A 19,745-nucleotide genomic window follows, 5' to 3' on the forward strand; every position below is an offset into this window, starting at 1 on the left:
GCAACAGGGAGTGTGATTGGCAGGTCATCACTTGTTTTGGAAGTGGAAACAGAAGGTATTGTTGAGCTGTCAGACATCGAGAGAACCATCATTGGATGCAGGCTACATTATATCCATGCCTGCACCTTCATCACAGATTGGCTGGACTACCTGCAGTTAATAATTGCATTCCAGAAATGGAAAGGAGTGTAGAATGCACATGTGTTGTACCTTGCTTGGCAGCAAAGGAACACTAACTTAGTATTCCAGACAATTTTAGGATGGCAGAAAAAGAGTCAGCTCTTTGGGCAAATTAAATAGCGTGGCAAAAGTGGACAGATGGGTACAATGGCCGTGTTCTGTGGGTACCAGGACAGTAAAAGAAGCCTCACTTTCTATCCCTCCTAATGATCAAATGCAGCAAGGAATTCCCTGAGTTTGCTATAAAATTAGCATAGCTAAATGTGCATGAGGGTAGAATGCAGAGGTGCTTGAGATTGCTTGGCACAAGTGGCACAATAAAGGAGTCCAACAGCCACTTTTTGTATGCCACTAAATGGCAGTATTTTTTGCTATCATTATAGCTTATTAAAAACAGAGCAGGAGGGTGTCCTGCACAGGTGCTAGAAATAGCTTGGCACCAGTGGGGCACTAATGGAATACAACAGCCAGTTCTATGATGCCACTAAATGGCAGTATTTTTTGCTATCATTATAGCTTATTAAAAACAGAGCAGGAGGGTGTCCTGCACAGGTGCTAGAAATAGCTTGGCACCAGTGGGGCACTAATGGAGTACAACAGCCACTTCTTGTATGCCACTAAGTTTACTCAATTTTTGGTATTATAACGTCTTAGTAAGTAACAATGAGTTTGAGTGTGCAATGCAGGCAGAGGTGCTGCAAATATCTTTGCACTAGTGGGACTATACAGAAGTCCAATAGCTACGTTTAGGATGCCACTAGGTTCACTCAGTGTTTGCTAGTATAATGGCTTAGTAACAATGAGTTGGAATGTGCAATGCAGGCAGAGGTGCTGCAAATATCTTTGCACTACTGGGACTATACAGAAGTCCAATAGCCACATTTAGGATGCCACTAGGTTCACTCAGTGTTTGCTAGTATAATGGCTTAGTAACAATGAGTTTGAGTGTGCAATGCAGGCAGAGGTGCTGCAAATAGCTTTGCACTAGTGGGACTATACAGAAGTCCAATAGCCACGTTTAGGATGCCACTAGGTTCACTCAGTGTTTGCTAGTATAATGGCTTAGTAACAATGAGTTTGAGTGTGCAATGCAGGCAGAGGTGCTGCAAATATCTTTGCACTAGTGGGACTATACAGAAGTCCAATGGTCACGTTTAGGATGCCACTAGGTTCACTCAGTGTTTGCTAGTATAATGGCTTAGTAACAATGAGTTTGAGTGTGCAATGCAGGCAGAGGTGCTGCAAATATCTTTGCACTAGTGGGACTATACAGAAGTCCAATAGCCACGTTTAGGATGCCACTAGGTTCACTCAGTGTTTGCTAGTATAATGGCTTAGCTACAATGAGTTTGAGTGTGAAATGCAGGCAGAGGTGCTGCAAATGTCTTTGCACTAGTGGGACTAGACAAATGTCCAATAGCCACGTTTAGGATGCCACTAAGTTCACTCAGTGTTTGCTAGTATAATGGCTTAGTTATAATGAGTTGGAGTGTGCAATGCAGGCAGACGTGCTGCAAATATCTTTGCAGTACTGGGGCAATACAGCAGTCCAACAGCCACGTTAAGGATGCCACTAAGTTCACTCAGTGTTTGCTAGTATAATGGCTTAGTAACAATGAGTTTGAGTGTGCAATGCAGGCAGAGGTGCTGCAAATATCTTTGCACTAGTGGGACTATACAGAAGTCCAATAGCCACGTTTAGGATGCCACTAGGTTCACTCAGTGTTTGCTAGTATAATGGCTTAGTAACAATGAGTTTGAGTGTGCAATGCAGGCAGACGTGCTGCAAATATCTTTGCACTAGTGGGACTATACAGAAGTCCAATAGCCACGTTTAGGATGCCACTAGGTTCACTCAGTGTTTGCTAGTATAATGGCTTAGTAACAATGAGTTTGAGTGTGCAATGCAGGCAGAGGTGCTGCAAATATCTTTGCACTAGTGGGACTATACAGAAGTCCAATAGCCACGTTTAGGATGCCACTAGGTTCAATCAGTGTTTGCTAGTATAATGGCTTAGTAACAATGAGTTTGAGTGTGCAATGCAGGCAGAGGTGCTGCAAATATCTTTGCACTAGTGGGACTATACAGAAGTCCAATAGCCACGTTTAGGATGACACTAAGTTCACTCAGTGTTTGCTAGTATAATGGCTTAGTTATAATGAGTTGGAGTGTGCAATGCAGGCAGAGGTGCTGCAAATATCTTTGCACTACTGGGACTATACAGAAGTCCTATAGCCACGTTTAGGATGCCACTAGGTTCACTCAGTGTTTGCTAGTATAATGGCTTAGTAACAATGAGTTTGAGTGTGCAAAGCAGGCAGAGGTGCTGCAAATATCTTTGCACTAGTGGGACTATACAGAAGTCCAATGGTCACGTTTAGGATGCCACTAGGTTCACTCAGTGTTTGCTAGTATAATGGCTTAGTAACAATGAGTTTGAGTGTGCAATGCAGGCAGAGGTGCTGCAAATATCTTTGCACTAGTGGGACTATACAGAAGTCCAATAGCCACGTTTAGGATGCCACTAGGTTCAATCAGTGTTTGCTAGTATAATGGCTTAGTAACAATGAGTTGGAGTGTGCAATGCAGGCAGAGGTGCTGCAAATATCTTTGCACTAGTGGGACTATACAGAAGTCCAATAGCCACGTTTAGGATGCCACTAGGTTCAATCAGTGTTTGCTAGTATAATGGCTTAGTAACAATGAGTTTGAGTGTGCAATGCAGGCAGAGGTGCTGCAAATGTCTTTGCACTAGTGGAACTAGACAAATGTCCAATAGCCACGTTTAGGATGCCACTAGGTTCACTCAGTGTTTGCTAGTATAATGGCTTAGCTACAATGAGTTTGAGTGTGCAATGCAGGCAGAGGTGCTGCAAATATCTTTTCACTACTGGGGCAATACAGCAGTCCAACAACCACGTTTAGGATGCCACTAAGTTCACTCAGTGTTTGCTAGTATAATGGCTTAGTAACAATGAGTTTTAGTGTGCAATGCAGGCAGACGGGTACAGTGCCAGGGTTGTGGGTCTCTGGGTAGAGGAAAGGAAGCCTGCCTTTCTATCCCTCCTAATGGGGAAATGCAGCGAGGAAATCCCTGACCTTATCTACACAGACGCTGTCATCTTGTGTAGCTGTTAAACTCTGTTTTCAGGACCTGTCACCTATGGCTCTGACCCTGCCGGTATGAGCCCTTAAAAGGACTGATAGAAAGTGCTATCCCTATGCTGTACAGCGCTGTGTATGAAGCGTATACAGCAGTATCGGCGATAGGAGCTGCGCCAGTGATGTCTGACACCAAGGACGCAGAAGAGATAATGGCGTTCGGATGGGCAGATACTCGTTTTTATAATGCAGGGACATGTGACATGGACATCCTATCACACATGCCGTTGCTTCTCTGGCTAAAAGTCCACTTAGCTGTGTGTGTGTCTGGGATTGGCTGACATGCTGGCCCTCCCCACTACACGCGCGCGCTTAGGGAAGGAAGACAAGGAAAAAAAAAAAAAAATGGCGATCGCCATTATCCAAACAGCAGTGATCTGAATGCGCTGTTCCCGCACACTATACACTGAAGTGTCATAATAGTGTGAGTCACAGAGTAACTTACACTATTACAGCGGAAAGCCAGCTAGGAATTAGCTGGTTTTTTTGCTGCTAGAACCGTTCTCGAACGTATATAGAACTATCGAGCTTTTGCAAAAAGCTCGAGTTCTAGTTCGATCTAGAACAGCCCCCAAAATCACTCGAGCCTAGAACTGGAGAACCTCGAACCGCGAACCGCGCTCAACTCTAATCCTTTTACAATTAGTACTGTATAGTAATTTTGGCCCATCCTTGTCCCCTTCTTAAAGTAATGTCCCATCCTGGTCCTCTTCTTGTAGTAATGTGCCCATCCTTCTCCCCATCCTGTAGTAATGTGCCCATCCTTGTCCTCATCCTGTAGGAATGTGCCCATGCTTGTCCCCATTTTGTAGCAATGTGCCCATCTTTCTCCTCTTCCTGTAGTGATGTGCCCATCCTTATCCTCATCCTTTAGTAATGTGCCCATCCTGGAGCAATGTCCCCATCCTGCAGTAATGTGTCCATCCTTGTTCCCATCCTGTAGTAATATGCCCATCCCGTTCCCTTTCTTGTAGTAATGTCCCAATCCTTGCCCCCTTCTATAGTAATGTCCCCATCCTTGTTCTCATCCTGTAGTAATGTCCCCATCCTTGTCCTGTCCTCATCCTGCAGTAATATGCCCATCCTTCTCCTCTTCTTGTAGTAATGTGCCCATCCTTGTCCCCATCCTTTTGTAATTTGCCCATCCTTGTCCCTATCCTGTAGTAATGTCCCCATCCTTGTCCTCATTCTCTAGTAATGTCCCCATCCTTGTCCTCATCCTGCAGTAATGTCCCTATCCTTATGTCATTGAACTATGTGAAGCCTGACAAAAAGCATGTAAGAAAAAAACACAATTGTGGTTTTATCACTAGAAGTCCCAGAAATTTCGAGCTCCCCCCTGAAGTCCCGAAAGAGGATCAAATGACATACAATAAACTGAATAGAATTAACTAGAAACTAAGTGGCTAAACTCAATGGAAAACAACCTCCTGTGGAGCGACAGTAATGGCCTTAATTACAGAGCAAAAGACGGTGATTGTAGGATGTTAGCTAAAATCCTTCAGGTCCTTCGACCCGTCTCTGGGTTCCAAAGGTAGAAATGTTAAATGACCCGTCTCTGGGACTTCTAGTGTTAAGTGTTGAATCACAGCATTTCTAACCAATAAAGAGCATTGAAAAATCTGCACAACCCCCCCCCCCCCCCCCCCCCCACACACACACACACACACACACAAAACGCATCAATGAGAAGATTACTATTGTATATTTTTGGCGCTGACACCTATAGAAAATAAATGCCGCAGTTAAAACGCAGAATTGACCTGTGTGAGAACCTGGCATAAATCCGACATGACAAAAAATGGTGGCTCCATGCAACTAAGCTCTGACAAGTTGAATGCTTTTGCGTTTAGCTTATAATTGAAGTCACAGTGCTATCACGGATCCATCGTCCAGTGAATAGCACTGGTGCCCATTGGAACCCAACCGATCCATTTTTACTGATAATGGGGTTCACTGAGTTTTTTTGAAATTTCCATCATTTTGGCAGGAAGAATAGCTCTGCATGGAGCGGAGCCTCTGACGCGGGTTTGAACAGCCTCGGTGTATTTCTTTTAACATGCTTCACATCTTTGTACTTAATAATTGCTCCTTTAAAATTTGTAGTAATGGCTTAGCAGAATGCAAGGCTTATAATAGACTTGTAAAGTTAAGAAAATAAAGTAAATCTGTGAATGTAACACATTTGGAGCAAATTATTTGTGATAAGAAATACACTAGACTAAAATAGATGTTGTGATTTTAAAAGAAACCTGTCGCACACGCGATGAAAAGCCATTTTACCAGATTACCCATTATTAAGGAATCAATAGGATATTTTCTGATACATCGCAACAGATTGCCTATCTACAATCAGGCTGGCAACAAATGGGAGACAAAGGTTGACCGAAACCGCGGATTTCAATGGTTTTTACAATAATTATTGGCCATTATTGCTCTTACACATGAACTGCTGCTGAACAGCATGCCTGCCAAAATTTGATCTGGAGTGTTTTTAGCCAGTATTCGGTAGTAACTTGAACTTTAGTCACAATTCTATTTAAATCCTATTTTAAGGCTGCGTATTATTCTTACATATGTGCCGGGCAATTATACTTAATGGCGCAAAAATATTGTGCTGTTTGGTTACTAGTCCGCTATATTCATGAGCCCAGTGCCCCACTTACTAAGTGATGGATGATTATGGTGCTTGGAGAGTCCCCTATATTCTTTCATTGCAGCTATCAGAGAAACATATTCTGGTGACAGTTCAGCTTTAATTAATGACTGGGAATGATAAAATGGAGGACTTTCAGTTTTTCTTTAATTTTTTACTGCATTTTCAGTACCGTATTTTCTTGCTTCGTAAACACTAGGAAACTCAGCCCTATCATCTGGTAGGTGTATTAATAATAATATTAGCATATACCTCCAATTAGAAATGTAGTATAGTTCTCCTGATTCACTGTCTCTTACCTCATGTGCAGGGCATTGCAGCTTAGGTATCCATGGTTATCTAAGCTACACTGTAATGCCCTGCACATGAGATAAGTGAAATAATCAGAAGAACTATACTACATTTCTTATTGGAGGTAATTACTAATATTATTATTACACCTACTACATAATGGGATAGGATCTTGAAGATAGGAATACTCTATTAAAGGGAAGTTGTCACCAGATTTGGTGACCATAAGCTGTGGCCACCACCACTGAGCTTTTATATACTGTACAGCATTTTAGAATGCTGTATATAAGAGCCCAGGCCACTGTGTAGAATGTAAAAACACTTTTATAATACTCACCTAAGGGGCGGTCCGGTCCGATCGGTGTCGCTGCTCTCGAGTCTGGCGCCTCCTCTCTCCGGTCCGACGCCTAGTCTCTGCGGCAGTCGCTGTTCTCCTTCTTCTCAAGTCTGTGTGTGTGAGGTGTCCTATGTCAGGCACACTATCCGGCATTGAGGTCCTGCACAGGCACACTTTGATCTGCCCTGCTCAGGGCCAAATATTGTAGTGCACATGCGTAGGCATTCTTTGACCTTTCCTCGTGCCTGCGCATTACAGTACTTTGATATGCCCTCAGCAGAACAGATCAAAGTGTGCCTGCGCTAGACCGCAATGCCGGCCTGTGTGGATGACGCAGGACACGTCATCCACACTTGACTACTTAGAAGGAGGACGGAGATTGCAGCCAGAGAGGAGGTGCTGGGCCAGAGAGAGGAGGAGCCAGACCGGAGAGAGGAGGAGCCGGACTGGAGGGCAGCAACATCCATTGGTCCGGACGTGTTTTTATGTTATACAGAGCAGCCTGGGCTCTTATATACCACATTCTGGAATGCTGTATATAAGAGCTCACTGGTGGTGGCTGCAGCTTTTAGTCACCAAATCTGGTGACAGGTTCCCATTGATTTTCAAGAAATTACTTACCTAAAATTCATAATTTTTTTGTCCTTCTGAAAAGAACCCAGCAATGTCAGGACCTGAGGAGAGACATAACAGAGAACAGCGATATAAAAGGACCATCTCCATGCTACCTGCGATTAAAAAGGACAAAGACATGTTAAGTAAGAAGACTGCATACAACCATAGTGTGGCTCATCAAACACACAAACTGATCACAGGTATATTGCTGTGTAGATTAGTGAAAAATCCAGAAGTCAGAAGGGAGTATTTTAAGTTTATATTACCTTCCAATTGTTTTTGCATGTAAAAAAAGAAAAAAAAATTCACGATAGCTTTGTTAGGAACAGACCTACTACTGCCAACAATTCGTCACGTACTCGCAACTCACATGCCTCAGATGCAACTATAAAGAGGGATTTTGCTTCCCACACTCACTCGTCCACTCACCTATCATAGTAGGCTGACATCAATGAGAGCACCCCACCGCCAGTTCACACATCCACACCACACTTTTCGCTGCCATTACTTGCAGTTTTATTAGGCCAGCGAAATGCCTGCACTGGGTCATACACGAGCACACATGCTACCCAGCTTTTCTGAACACCTGATAGGAACAGTACACTTCTAGAACTCTGGCATACACAGGGTGACACAACCAAGCTATACTCAGCCTCGTCAGGGTTGGTGGATACGTTTAGAGCAGCAAGGAACAAATGTATTAAATTTTAAATGTAATATACAAAAAGAGTACAATGATTAAACAGGTTACAAAAAATGAAATAATAAGAATACATACATACAAAGCAAAAAGTATAAAATGCAAGGGATAAAATACCGACACCTCTCATGAATTGGATCCATGAGAGCTTCTGGCAGTGAAGATGCCGGGAAATATGGACAGATCTGTAGTACATAATGCTTCTCCTGACAATGATTTTCGGTAGATGAGATGCTATAAAGGGGTCTACCAGACCCTTCACTTCTCAAGCAGCTGAAGTCACTCAGATTTTATAGATATGGCGTGGAAAATATTGTACTTCCATTGCTATATAAGATCTCTGATATGAAGTCATACTTCCTTAGGGGTAATTATTGCTATCTTGCATTGATTAGCACCTCTTTGGTAATTCAGATGTACACCGCCAAAGTTTACCATTCCAACAACTGTCAGCTACATGATAATTAGGGGTGCTTCACACATAGCGAGATCGCTATTGAGATCGCTGCTGAGTCACGGTTTTTGTGACGCACCAGTGACCACATTACCGATCTCGCTGTGTGTGACACTGAGCAGCGTTCTGGCCCCTGCTGTGAGATCGCTGCTCGTTACACACAGTGCTGGTTCATTTTTTGGTCTTTTCTCTCCCGCTGTGAAGCACAAATCGCTGTGTGTGACAGCGAGAGAGCAAAGATCTGAATGTGCAGGGAGCAGGGAGCCGGCGTCTAGCAGCCTGCGGTAAGCTGTAACCAAGGTAAATATCGGGTAACCAAGGAAGCCCTTTCTTTGGTTACCCGATATTTACCTTAGTTACTAGCGTCCGCCGCTCTCACGCTGCCAGTGCCGGCTCCCTGCTCCCTGCACATGTAGCCGGAGTACACATCGGGTAATTAACCTGATGTGTACTCTGGCTAGGAGTGCAGGGAGCCAGCGCTAAGCGGTGTGCGCTGGTAACCAAGGTAAATGTTTGCCGTGGTTACCAGTGTCCGCAGCTTCCAGACGCCGGCTCCCTGCAAGCGCAGCATCGCTTCCACATCGCTGCTGGCTGGGGGCTGGTCACTGGTCGCTGGTGAGATCTGCCTGATTGACAGCTCACAAGCGACCATGTAGCGATACAGCAGCGATCCTGACCAGGTCAGATCACTGGTGGGATCGCTGCTGCATCGCTAAAGTGTGACGGTACCCTTACTCTATATCCAGACTCCATGTCTGCTCTTATCAGATAACCTGCCTCAATTACTTGCTCACAGCAATGGGTGCAGGCTGTTATCTAGTGCCCCCAGCTTTGATCTCTATAACTCATAACTCCATTTATCACAAGTCCCCTAATGCTGTAATAATACATGTGACGTGATGTTTAGGGGATTAAAATTCACTAATTGGTTCCTGGGTTGCATAATCCTCATGTGTTACCCCATTACGTCTGTTGTCTGGTTGCTAAACTACTGTACATTTGGTAGATTAATAATGCTACTTTCACACTGCGTTTTGCCTTACGTTTAGTGGTCTCGTCAGGGCATCCGTCCAAACTGCCCCTCCCCCACCCCGCAAAACGTGTTTCGGACACATGCGCCAACAGGGCCATTGACTGTAATTGAGCAGACTACGTTAGCGTGTGCTGTTTTGCACCATTTTTGTGCATATACGTTTTCTGCAGACGGACACCCGAACGTAGTCGACTATGTTCGGGTGTCCATCTGCAGAAAACGTATATGCACGAAAATGGTACAAAACAGAGCACATGCTAACGTAGTCTGCTCCACTACAGTCAATGACCCTGTCGGCGCATGCGTCCGAAACACGTTTTGCAGGGTGAGGAAGGGGCGGTTCGGGCTGATGCCCCAACGGGACCACTAACTGTAAGGCAAAATGCAGTGTGAAAGGGACCTAAGAAGTAGGGAACAAATGAAGGATAAGTACGGGGACAGACTACACTTGAGTTTGTTGGTAGTCTGCAATCAAAGATAAACATAGGTCTACATAAAAGTGGATTTACAATCCACAGGTATTGGGAGAAAACGTTAGGAATGCTCATTTCTCAATTATTTTTTCCCTTAGACACTACTACTTCTCATACACCCCGAAACACCATGTCTGCAAATTGAGGTTCTGTTCTGGCATAAATCCTAAATCATATGTAAAGGCTCGTTAAAGGGTCACGTTTGACTTTTAGGATTGCTACTTCTAATAGGTGGCATTAGAGTTCATCTCCTTTCTCCCTGAAGAGACAATCTGAATATTTCTCAGAACAGCATTGCAGCTATAAGACTTCCTCACTGACAGCCAGATTGGTTTGTCAGTCTACACAAGGATAAAAGTTTTTCCCTTAGACCCCATTTCTCAATCATCATGCAGTAAGGAACCAGAAAAAGGCTTGTTTGTTGGGTGAAAAAACTTTTTGAAACTAACGTAAAAAAGTAATTATTCTTGTTAACACAGTGTCCTATATAAGCAGGACATGTGCTGCCGAGCACAATAGCTATCTAGGCAGAGAGGACATTTTATTGTAGGTCACTTAGTGACCATCTAGAGGGCTGACTGCCTGTCTAAATAGACTATTAAATAATCGCCAAACAAACATATTGCCAATTGGTGATGTTTAATGCCATGGGTTGGCTGGTGCAAACCTGGCCTAAGGCGGGCTTTGCACACTACGACATCGCAGGTGCGATGTCGGTGGGGTCAAATTGAAAGTGACGCACATCCGGCATCGCATGCGACATCGTAGTGTGTAAAGCCTAGATGATACGATTAACGAGCGCAAAATCGTCGTAATCGTATCATCGGTGCAGCGTCGGCATAATCCATAATTACGCTGACGCGACGGTCCGATGTTGTTCCTCGCTCCTGCGGCAGCACAGATCGCTGTGTGTGAAGCCGCAGGAGCGAGGAACATCTCCTACCGGCGTCACCGCGGCTTCCGTAGGATATGCGGAAGGAAGGAGGTGGGCAGGATGTTTACATCCTGCTCATCTCCGCCCCTCCGCCGCTATTGGCCGCCTGCCGTGTGACGTTGCTATGACGCCGCACGACCCGCCCCCCTTAGGAAGGAGGCGGGACGCCGGCCAGAGCGACTGTCGCAGGGCAGGTGAGTGCGTGTGAAGCTGGCATAGCAATAATTTTCGCTACGCCAGCTATCACACGATATCGTACCTGCGACGGGGGCGGGGGCTATCGCGTGCGACATCGCAGCATCGGCTTGCGATGTCGCAATGTGCAAAGCCGCCCTAAGAGCTCTATGCATCAACACATGGGAAATAAAGATGAAGAAAATGGCTAGCCATGTAATATACAAACAAGCTGGGTCCTCCAACTCAAGGGCCTACGAAATATACAGTGTGTCCACCCTTATCCTGTCCAGCGCCATTAACTTGAGAACGGTGGCAGCTATAGGCACAAAAGTGGTGTCTAGGTATAGTAAAGTAGCCATACCACCTATTGCGCCACCTGGTGGAAAACAACAGAGTTAGCATTTTTATCTCGAAAACGGAACGAGATAGAGAAAAAAAGTGAATTACAAAGTTGTAGGGCATCATCAATTCAATACGAATCAACACCTTGCATACAGAAATGCTATGATTAGAATGTGTAAAACTCACAAGGCTGCAGACATGAAGCGATACCTCATGGAGACCTTACTACAAGTCATTGGGTATGGTGGCTGTGTGGAGTGGTCTCCACGCTCACCTGACCTGAACCCATTGGACTTCTTTCTGTGAGGTCACATCAAACAGCAGGTGTATGCGACCCTTCCACCAATATTGCAGGACCTACAATGACATATCACAGATGCTTGTGCAAACGTGTCACCTACCATATTGCACAACATACAGCAAGATACAGTATGCTGTCCAGAGTCCAGATGTGCATTGCAGCTGATGGTGGCCACTTTGAGCATCAAAGTTAAATGAGCACCATATGCGTGACCAGCATTCAATGTTTTGGGGGGGTCATGGGTTTCATATCATAGCATTTCTGTATGCAAGGTGTTGATTTGTATTGAATTGATGATGCCCTACCATTTTTTAATTCACTTTTTTTCTCTATCTCGTTCCGTTTTCAAGATAAAAATGCTAACTCCGTTGTTTTCCACCAGGTGGCGCAATAGGTGGTTTCATTGCGTAGTGCATGGCTACTTTACTATACCTAGACACCCCTTCTATGCCTATAGCTGCCGCCGTTCTCAAGTTAATGGTGGTGGACAGGATATGGGTGGACACACTGTATAAACAAGTCTGTCCTCCAAAGCAAGAGCCCCGGTTTTCACTAATAAATTATGGTCAGCAAAAATTGAGAATTTCCTCTATTAAACTCAAATGCCACAATAGGAAATTTGAACATTGAAAAAAAAAAAAAAAGCAGCCAACACTAATTGCATGACTGCAAGATGCAATTTTGGAGGACTTCTACAAAGTGCCAGCATGTTAACAAGGTCAAGCACTGACAGTAAGTGAGGCATATCATATAAATTTAGGATTCCATGGTGATAAATGGTCATTAAAATGAATTTTATGTGTTAAGTTAGCCTCTGGCAAGTGACATGCTAGTGTTAAAGTGAAAGAACATGTATTACTGTTTCTAATTTGCTGCAGGTGCAATGTGATTGCCCCAGGGATCTCTCAATATAGTGACATATTAACATTGTTATCATTTGAAGTTTTTGTACAATTTTTAAATTGCTAGTGTCACAACCCCGAATCACAGTGGAAAAAAAAAGATTACATGTCCAACCGCTTTCTGCCAAGCCCAGAATTACATGTGCTGCTGGAGACACCACGAGGAGTAAAAGTGCACTTAAATTGCAGTCAAAAGCTAAAGAGCCAAAGAGACCAGGTAAGAGTCTTAACAGATAATATATCTAATCTAGCACCAAAAATTATATTCACTTTCATATCTTTTATATGTCCTTCCTTCACTGTCAAATGGCAACAGAATTTGTCGCATCTTACTCTATTGTGGAAGACGCACATGATAAATCAGAACCATAAACTAAAAGGACATAAAGCATACTGAGAAGATTATTTCAACATAATCTTCATTAGCAGTCACTTTCCCCAGTCTAATTCCATCTGCTATTTTCTACTAAAGGGAATCTGTCAGCAGGATTATTTCACCATCACCCCATCCCAAACAATTACAATAGCTCTTTTAAAGACAAGTTCAGCAATACCTTTACATGGCCAGTCTGACCAAATAAGGCTGAAGGTGCTGACGGACTATGACCAGTCTGACCAAATAAACAAATAAGGCTGAAGGTCCTGAAGGACTATGGCCAGTCTGACTTAAAAAAACAAACAAGACTGAAGGTCCTGAAGGACTATAGTATGATGGGCGATCCAAAAGTAATGATAATCAATAATAAACACAATGAATACATTAAAAAACAAAATTTATTTTTCTACATAGTCTCCTAACAAGTCTATACATTTAGTCCATCTCTTTTCTAAACTTACAATTCCCTTCAAAAAAAATTCTTGATCTTGACCCTCAAAAAAAATGCCCAACAGCGGTTATCACATCGCTATTGTCGTCAAATTTCTTGCCCCAGAGGTGTTCCTTGAGGCGAGGAAAGAGAAAGAAGTCACTGGTCTGGTGAATAGGGGGGGGGGGGGTGTTCCACCAGTTCAAAGCCCGCTTCTTGAATGGTTGCCATAGCAACTGCAGCTTTGTGAGCGCGTTACCTTGGTGAAACAGCACTCCAGCCCGCAGTTTGCTGCGCCTTTTCTCCTTGATAGCCTCCCGCAATCTTCTTATTTGTTCTGCGAAGTAGGAGCCCGTAATAGTGGCTCCCTTCTCCAAATAGTCCACCATTAATAATTCCTTCAGCGTCCCAAAAAACGGACCCCATAACCTTCCCTGCTGAGCTTGACACTTTGAATTTCTTCGGCGTCGGTTCGTCGGCTCGTTTCCATGTCATCGATTGTTGTTTAGTTTCGGGATCAAAGTGGTGGATCCAGGTCTCGTCCATGGTCAAAAAACGTGACAAAAAATTCTCCTTGTCTGCTTGGAACTTTTCGAGATTTGCTATTGAAATGTCAACTTGTTTCTTCTTTTGCTCGTCGGTTAACATTTGGCACCCAACACGCGGAGACCTTTCTCATATGCAATTCTTTTGCAAGGATTCTTTGAATACTGCCATATGAGATCCCTGTGACCTCAGCTACATGCCTGATAGTCACTCTTCGATCTGCCAATACAACGTCTTCAACTTTTTTCACGTTTTCTTCATTGAGGGACGTGGATGGGCGTCCTTCACGATGTTCATCTTCCGTCGATGTTCTTCCCACCTTAAATTCTTTGGCCCAGCGTGCAACTGTGGAATATGGAGGAGAAGAGTCCCCCAATGTTTCCACCAAGTCACTGTGTATGTCTTTGGTAGTCATTTTTTTCAAGCAGAGGTATTTGATGACAGCTCTGAGCTCGTTTTTTTCCATTTTGATGTTCACTCCTCGGCAGTTCATATTCAAATGAATGTAGCTCCTGGGAATTGTGGCCTATTTAAGTGATTTTTTTTTCCCTGGACTAGTGGGTACCTAAGAGAGAAGAAAACATTTTATTTTAATTTCTGTGTGCAATAGAAATAACCGATTATCATTACTTTTGGATCGCCCCTCGTAGATCTGTAGCCTCTGTCATGCCAGCTCTTTTCCCCACCTCCTCCTACTTGACTGACAGCCTCTTTGCTGTGTGTCTTCAGGCAAAGGGGCCATCACTCAAGCTAATGCAATAATATATTTTGTCCTGTCTGGGTCAATGATTCACAGTATCATTTATTTTTAGATAAACATCAGAAAGAAACAAATAATGAGAAGTTCACAAATGCAACACAAAAATCATGCATAGAGCAAGAAATAGTCCCTAGATATGACATGGGTCACCAGGATCCAGCTCTTCCTACACTATTAAATTCATCTACATCAACCTTAGAAACTCAGACCACTAGAAAATCATCAAGCTCTAGCTGGTCACATTTACAGGAACCTGACGATGTATTTACTGAGCAACCACGAAGAGACATAAATGAAGACGGTGATGCTGTTGAGGAAGACGACTTGTCCTGTGTTTCTGATATCATAGTACCTATAAAAGCCCAACCGTCTAGTACTTCACTAGCTGAACTCCTCACAGGAGACTCTGCCTGCATGGACTCCCCAGAAGAGGACAACATCGACAGTGATAATAATGAATATACAAGTGCTTACATTGAAGCCGAAGAGCCATATACAGAGATTTATCATTCTACGATACATGGTTTGGACATTACCACGAGAAATAATTCTTCTTCTGGACAATCAAATCTAGAACCATTGCAAACATCAAGGAGAGTGCAAGAAATCAGTCCCTCAACAGGGACAGAAGTTGCAGACCAATCACCAAGCTCTCCTCGAAATCTGAGTGGTACAGTACAGGTTCCAAGGATCAATACATCTATAACATTACCTCCTGAGATATATGAGATTAATTCAAATACTAATGTACAAAACCGTGAAAACCATGCACTTTCACAAACAACATTAACAGATCATGATGGAAGAGAGATGGATAGACTTAGCATCGGACATTCTGCTGTCCCCAACATTCCAGCCCCTCTGAGACTCAGCATTTCATCCACAGCTCCAAATATTACACTTTTACGTGAGAACTTGGATCTCGTATTTCACACCCTCTCAATGCAGAGAGCATCTAGAAGAAGTCTGGAAAATATAGTACCCACATCACAGAATAAAGAAGTTGAAAAGCCAAAAACCGACCCTAAGAAGCTAAAGAAGCTACAAGAAAGGTGAGTAAGCTAAAATGGCCAAAAACATACTCTATTACTGATTGGTACAAATCAAGGGCTCTCAGAGGGCAAAAGTCAGCTCAGTTGCCAGAGGCAAGTGCAAAGTATACATCTCCATCTTCAATGGATGTAAAGGAGTGAGATGACATTATGACCCCATACACCTGGTAAAATATGTATGCACAATCGGCAGGTATCATATACATGTTGTATTCTAATGTACAGGACAGTAGCATGATACTTGCTATTTCTTGGCAGGCGTGTGGGTTCGTAATGTCATCATAACTGCTCACCTCTTATCAGGAATCCCTTTAAGAACCCATAGACATTATATTAAAGTTGGCCAAACCTATACATTTCTTTGAGTTTGGCCAACTAACTCAACCGACAAGTGATGTAGGTAAAGAGTAGGATTGGGCTTCTAGAAATTCATTGCCTAAACCTTTAGTTATCCCAGGAGATAAGCCACCAAAAGAGGTGTCTGGTAGAGGCTTTATTTCTTCTCTGCTCTGGAAGCACTTTAACCCTAGAACGCGCAACCATAGAAATCTACCATAGAAAACAAGTGACCTAGCAGGCCTGCGAGGCCCCAGGTATACGTTCTAGGGTTAAGGGCTCATGCGCATGCTTCATAATAGCATGCATTTACACTGCGTATTGCACTGCAGCGTAAATGCATGCGGCCTGCATCCCCGGCACAATCTATGTAGATTGTGCATTAGACGTGGGCACGTTGCTTTTATGAACACAGCGATTTTGGTGCTAAACTTTTCACCCAAATCTATGCGTTCATAAAAGCAGCATGTCAATTATTTGTGCATTCAGGATGCAGCTCCTATTCTGTCTATGGTGGGGGCAGCATCCCGAGTGCATGAAATTGGCTTTTTTTTAACAAAAATACTGCATTCATTCTTCAGCGATTTGAAGCGCACATGTGCTGTAAAATCGCTGCAGAATAATCAGCAGTTACGTGCGCATGAGCCTAACACTTGAATGAATCACATGCATGGCAAAGTCAGGAGAGATCGCTGTTGGTATGGTAGACGTTTCTTCCTCCTCTATCTAAATTTCAATTTACTTTTTGCATGATTATTGAGAAAGACCATTCCCAGTCATGTTTGTTTCCCGATAATCTAGCATAGTAAACTGTCTGCCAATCGCCTGACGAAAAAGTGTTTTGCATGAAATGATTTTTAAACTCTCGGCAGCACTTTCTCTTCTGTAAATAGAACACGTGCTGCCGAGAACAATGGCAGCCTAAGCTTAGAGAATGATTTGTAAGTTATCGTTCTGTGAGCATGGAAATGTCGCCTGCCTGTCTAAACAAGGCTAATAATAATAACCGCTACCAAATACGTTGCCAGTCAGTGGTTATTTAATGCCGTGGGTCGGCTGGTGGAAAACCAGCATCTTGACACCAAATATTGCAGCAATCAAAAAAAAAGAACACATTTATAATTAGTTTAACCTGATTTTTTTTTAATTATCTGTAGCTGAGAAGCAGCTTTGGTTCAGCAGGGTACAATACAGAACACCATGTTAATGATGTCAGATAACATGTTTCTTTTCACAGTTTACTACAGGAAGACTCAGAAGAGGAAGGAGATCTATGCAGGATCTGTCTCATGGGAGGTGAAACCATAGAAAACCATCTCATAGCACCTTGTCAGTGCTCCGGGAGTCTAAAGTACGTTCACACTGAATGCATGAAGAAATGGCTGCTGGCGAAAATTAAATCAGGTGAGAGAAACACAGCTACAGTATATAACCAAGATAAATAATTTGTTAAAAACACATGCAAATAACAGAAAAAACGGTATTACGGCTCTATATAAGCTCAGAAGTGTATATAGATGTAATACTTCACGTATGCAAGTCTAGGGAGGCATATTGTACCTTGTATGTTTTTGATTCCACTTGTGTTTTTTTATGCTGAAGTCACATCTACATCTGTACAGCTGACATTACATTATGTGTAGCACTGATATAATGCATAGCTCCCAACTATTCCAGATTCAGTGGGACTGTCCCGAAGTCCCTGCATTCACTGATCTTGTCCCAACTCCTCCTCTCAGTGCATAAATTAAATTCTCCTCTGGTTTCATGGGACTAGAACGCATGAACTCTTTGTCCAAAGGCAGCAATTCTATCCTTGAGGCACCGCCTGTATTGAGAGGTATAGGAGGATTTGAAAATCCTGACCTGTATTGCAGGCAGGGAACCTAGAAGCAGATTCAGCTTCACAGATATACTGTATAGAGGTGAAGAAAAAGTCAGATTTTTTTTTTTCCTACTACTAAAGCTACTGTCAAATTATGACAAATAATTACAAAAATATCATTTTCTTTCATCCCTCCCTGGGATTTAAACAAAAACTTTCAAACATTTTAGCTGGAGCCTCAGGTTTTGAGCCACAGACTCTAATGCATCACAGGGAGAATGTTTTATACTTGAAGCTGCAGTGCAGCATCTGACTCAACAGGTAGATTGCACTGGACATAGAGATCCATTTACACAGCAGTACATCTCTATGTCCCTGTATTCCAGAGGGAGAATACATTTTTTTTTCCTCTAATAAAATTACTAAAAATAATAAAAAATAGAACAATGTAATATTTAATGTGCTTTTTAAATTTTAATAACATCACAAACCAGCAAATAATATTGACATATCGGGTGTCCCTGTAATCATTACAAACCACACAACAGTGCGATCAGATTATTTATGGGGATCGGTAAATGGTGTGAAACATGGCGTGATTGCTTATTTTTCTCTATTAAATACATAACAAATGTAAAAAACAATATAACTCTGAGGCCGTGTTCACACGTAGGATAAATTTCCACACCACTGCCAACCCACCTATTAGATATTCCGTTGCACGTCTCATCAAATAACAATGCATTTCACAAACCTTACCTGCCTATATTTCAGAAAGTATACATCCGATCTCACAACTAATGGTATGTATAGAATTAGCATGATAGGGCCAGTATAGCACTGGCTTTTGTTTATATAGGAAAATCCTGGTGGGTGGTCCTCTTTAAGGTGCCAACCTCTGCTGTCAGGAAGGCAGAACATAACAGTGAGAGACATCGTATATATATATATACACAGTACAGACCAAACGTTTGGACACACTTTCTCATTCAAAGAGTTTTCTTTATTTTCATGACTCTGAAAATTGTAGATTCACATTGAAGGCATCAAAACTATGAATTAACACATGTGGAATGAAATACTTAACAAAAAAGTGTGAAACAACTGAAAATATGTCTTATATTCTAGGTTCTTCAAAGTAGCCACCTTATGCTTTGATTACTGCTTTGCACACTCTTGGCATTCTCTTGATGAGCTTCAAGAGATAGTCACCGGAAATGGTTTTCACTTCACAGTTGTGCCCTGTCAGGTTTAATAAGTGGGATTTCTGGCCTTATAAATGGGGTTGGGACCATCTGTTGTGTTGTGCAGAAGTCTGGTGGATACACAGCTGATAGTCCTACTGAATAGACTGTTAGAATTTGTATTATGGCAAGAAAAAAGCAGCTAAGTAAAGAAAATCGAGTGTCCATCATTACTTTAAGAAATGAAGGTCAGTCAGTCCGAAAAATTGGGAAAACTTTGAAAGTGTCCCCAAGTGCAGTGGCAAAAACCATCAAACGATACAAAGAAACTGGCTCACATGAGGACCACCCCAGGAAAGGAAGACAAAGAGTCACCTCTGCTGCGGAGGATAAGTTTATCCGAGTCACCAGCCTCAGAAATCGCAGGTTAACAGTAGCTCAGATTAGAGACCAGGTCAATGCCACACAGAGTTCTAGCAGCAGACACATCTCTAGAACAACTGTTAAGAGGAGATTTTGTGCAGCAGGCCTTCATGGTAAAATAGCTGCTAGGAAACCAATGCTAAGGACAGGCAATAAGCAGAAGAGACTTGTTTGGGCTAAAGAACCGATGTAAATCTGTGCTTTGGTCTGATGCGTCCAAATTTGAGATCTTTGGATGCAACCACCGTGTCTTTG

The 19,745-nt window shown here is 42.8% G+C and overlaps 1 protein-coding gene across 2 annotated transcripts in view; it reads left to right on the forward strand.

Annotated features, from left to right (window-relative positions):
* MARCHF10 (membrane associated ring-CH-type finger 10) overlaps positions 1-19,745 on the forward strand; it is a 106,046-nt gene that overhangs the window by 65,352 nt on the left and 20,949 nt on the right. For both annotated transcript variants that reach the window (XM_075350284.1, XM_075350285.1), the window contains exons 4-7: positions 7,283-7,442; positions 12,626-12,775; positions 14,723-15,722; positions 17,296-17,462. In XM_075350284.1, coding sequence (XP_075206399.1) covers positions 7,283-7,442; positions 12,626-12,775; positions 14,723-15,722; positions 17,296-17,462 — 1,477 coding nt within the window. The remainder of the gene's footprint in view (positions 1-7,282; positions 7,443-12,625; positions 12,776-14,722; positions 15,723-17,295; positions 17,463-19,745) is intronic.

Source organism: Anomaloglossus baeobatrachus, chromosome 5, assembly GCF_048569485.1.
Source record: "Anomaloglossus baeobatrachus isolate aAnoBae1 chromosome 5, aAnoBae1.hap1, whole genome shotgun sequence".
In the NCBI taxonomy this organism is placed as follows: Eukaryota; Metazoa; Chordata; class Amphibia; order Anura; family Aromobatidae; genus Anomaloglossus; species Anomaloglossus baeobatrachus.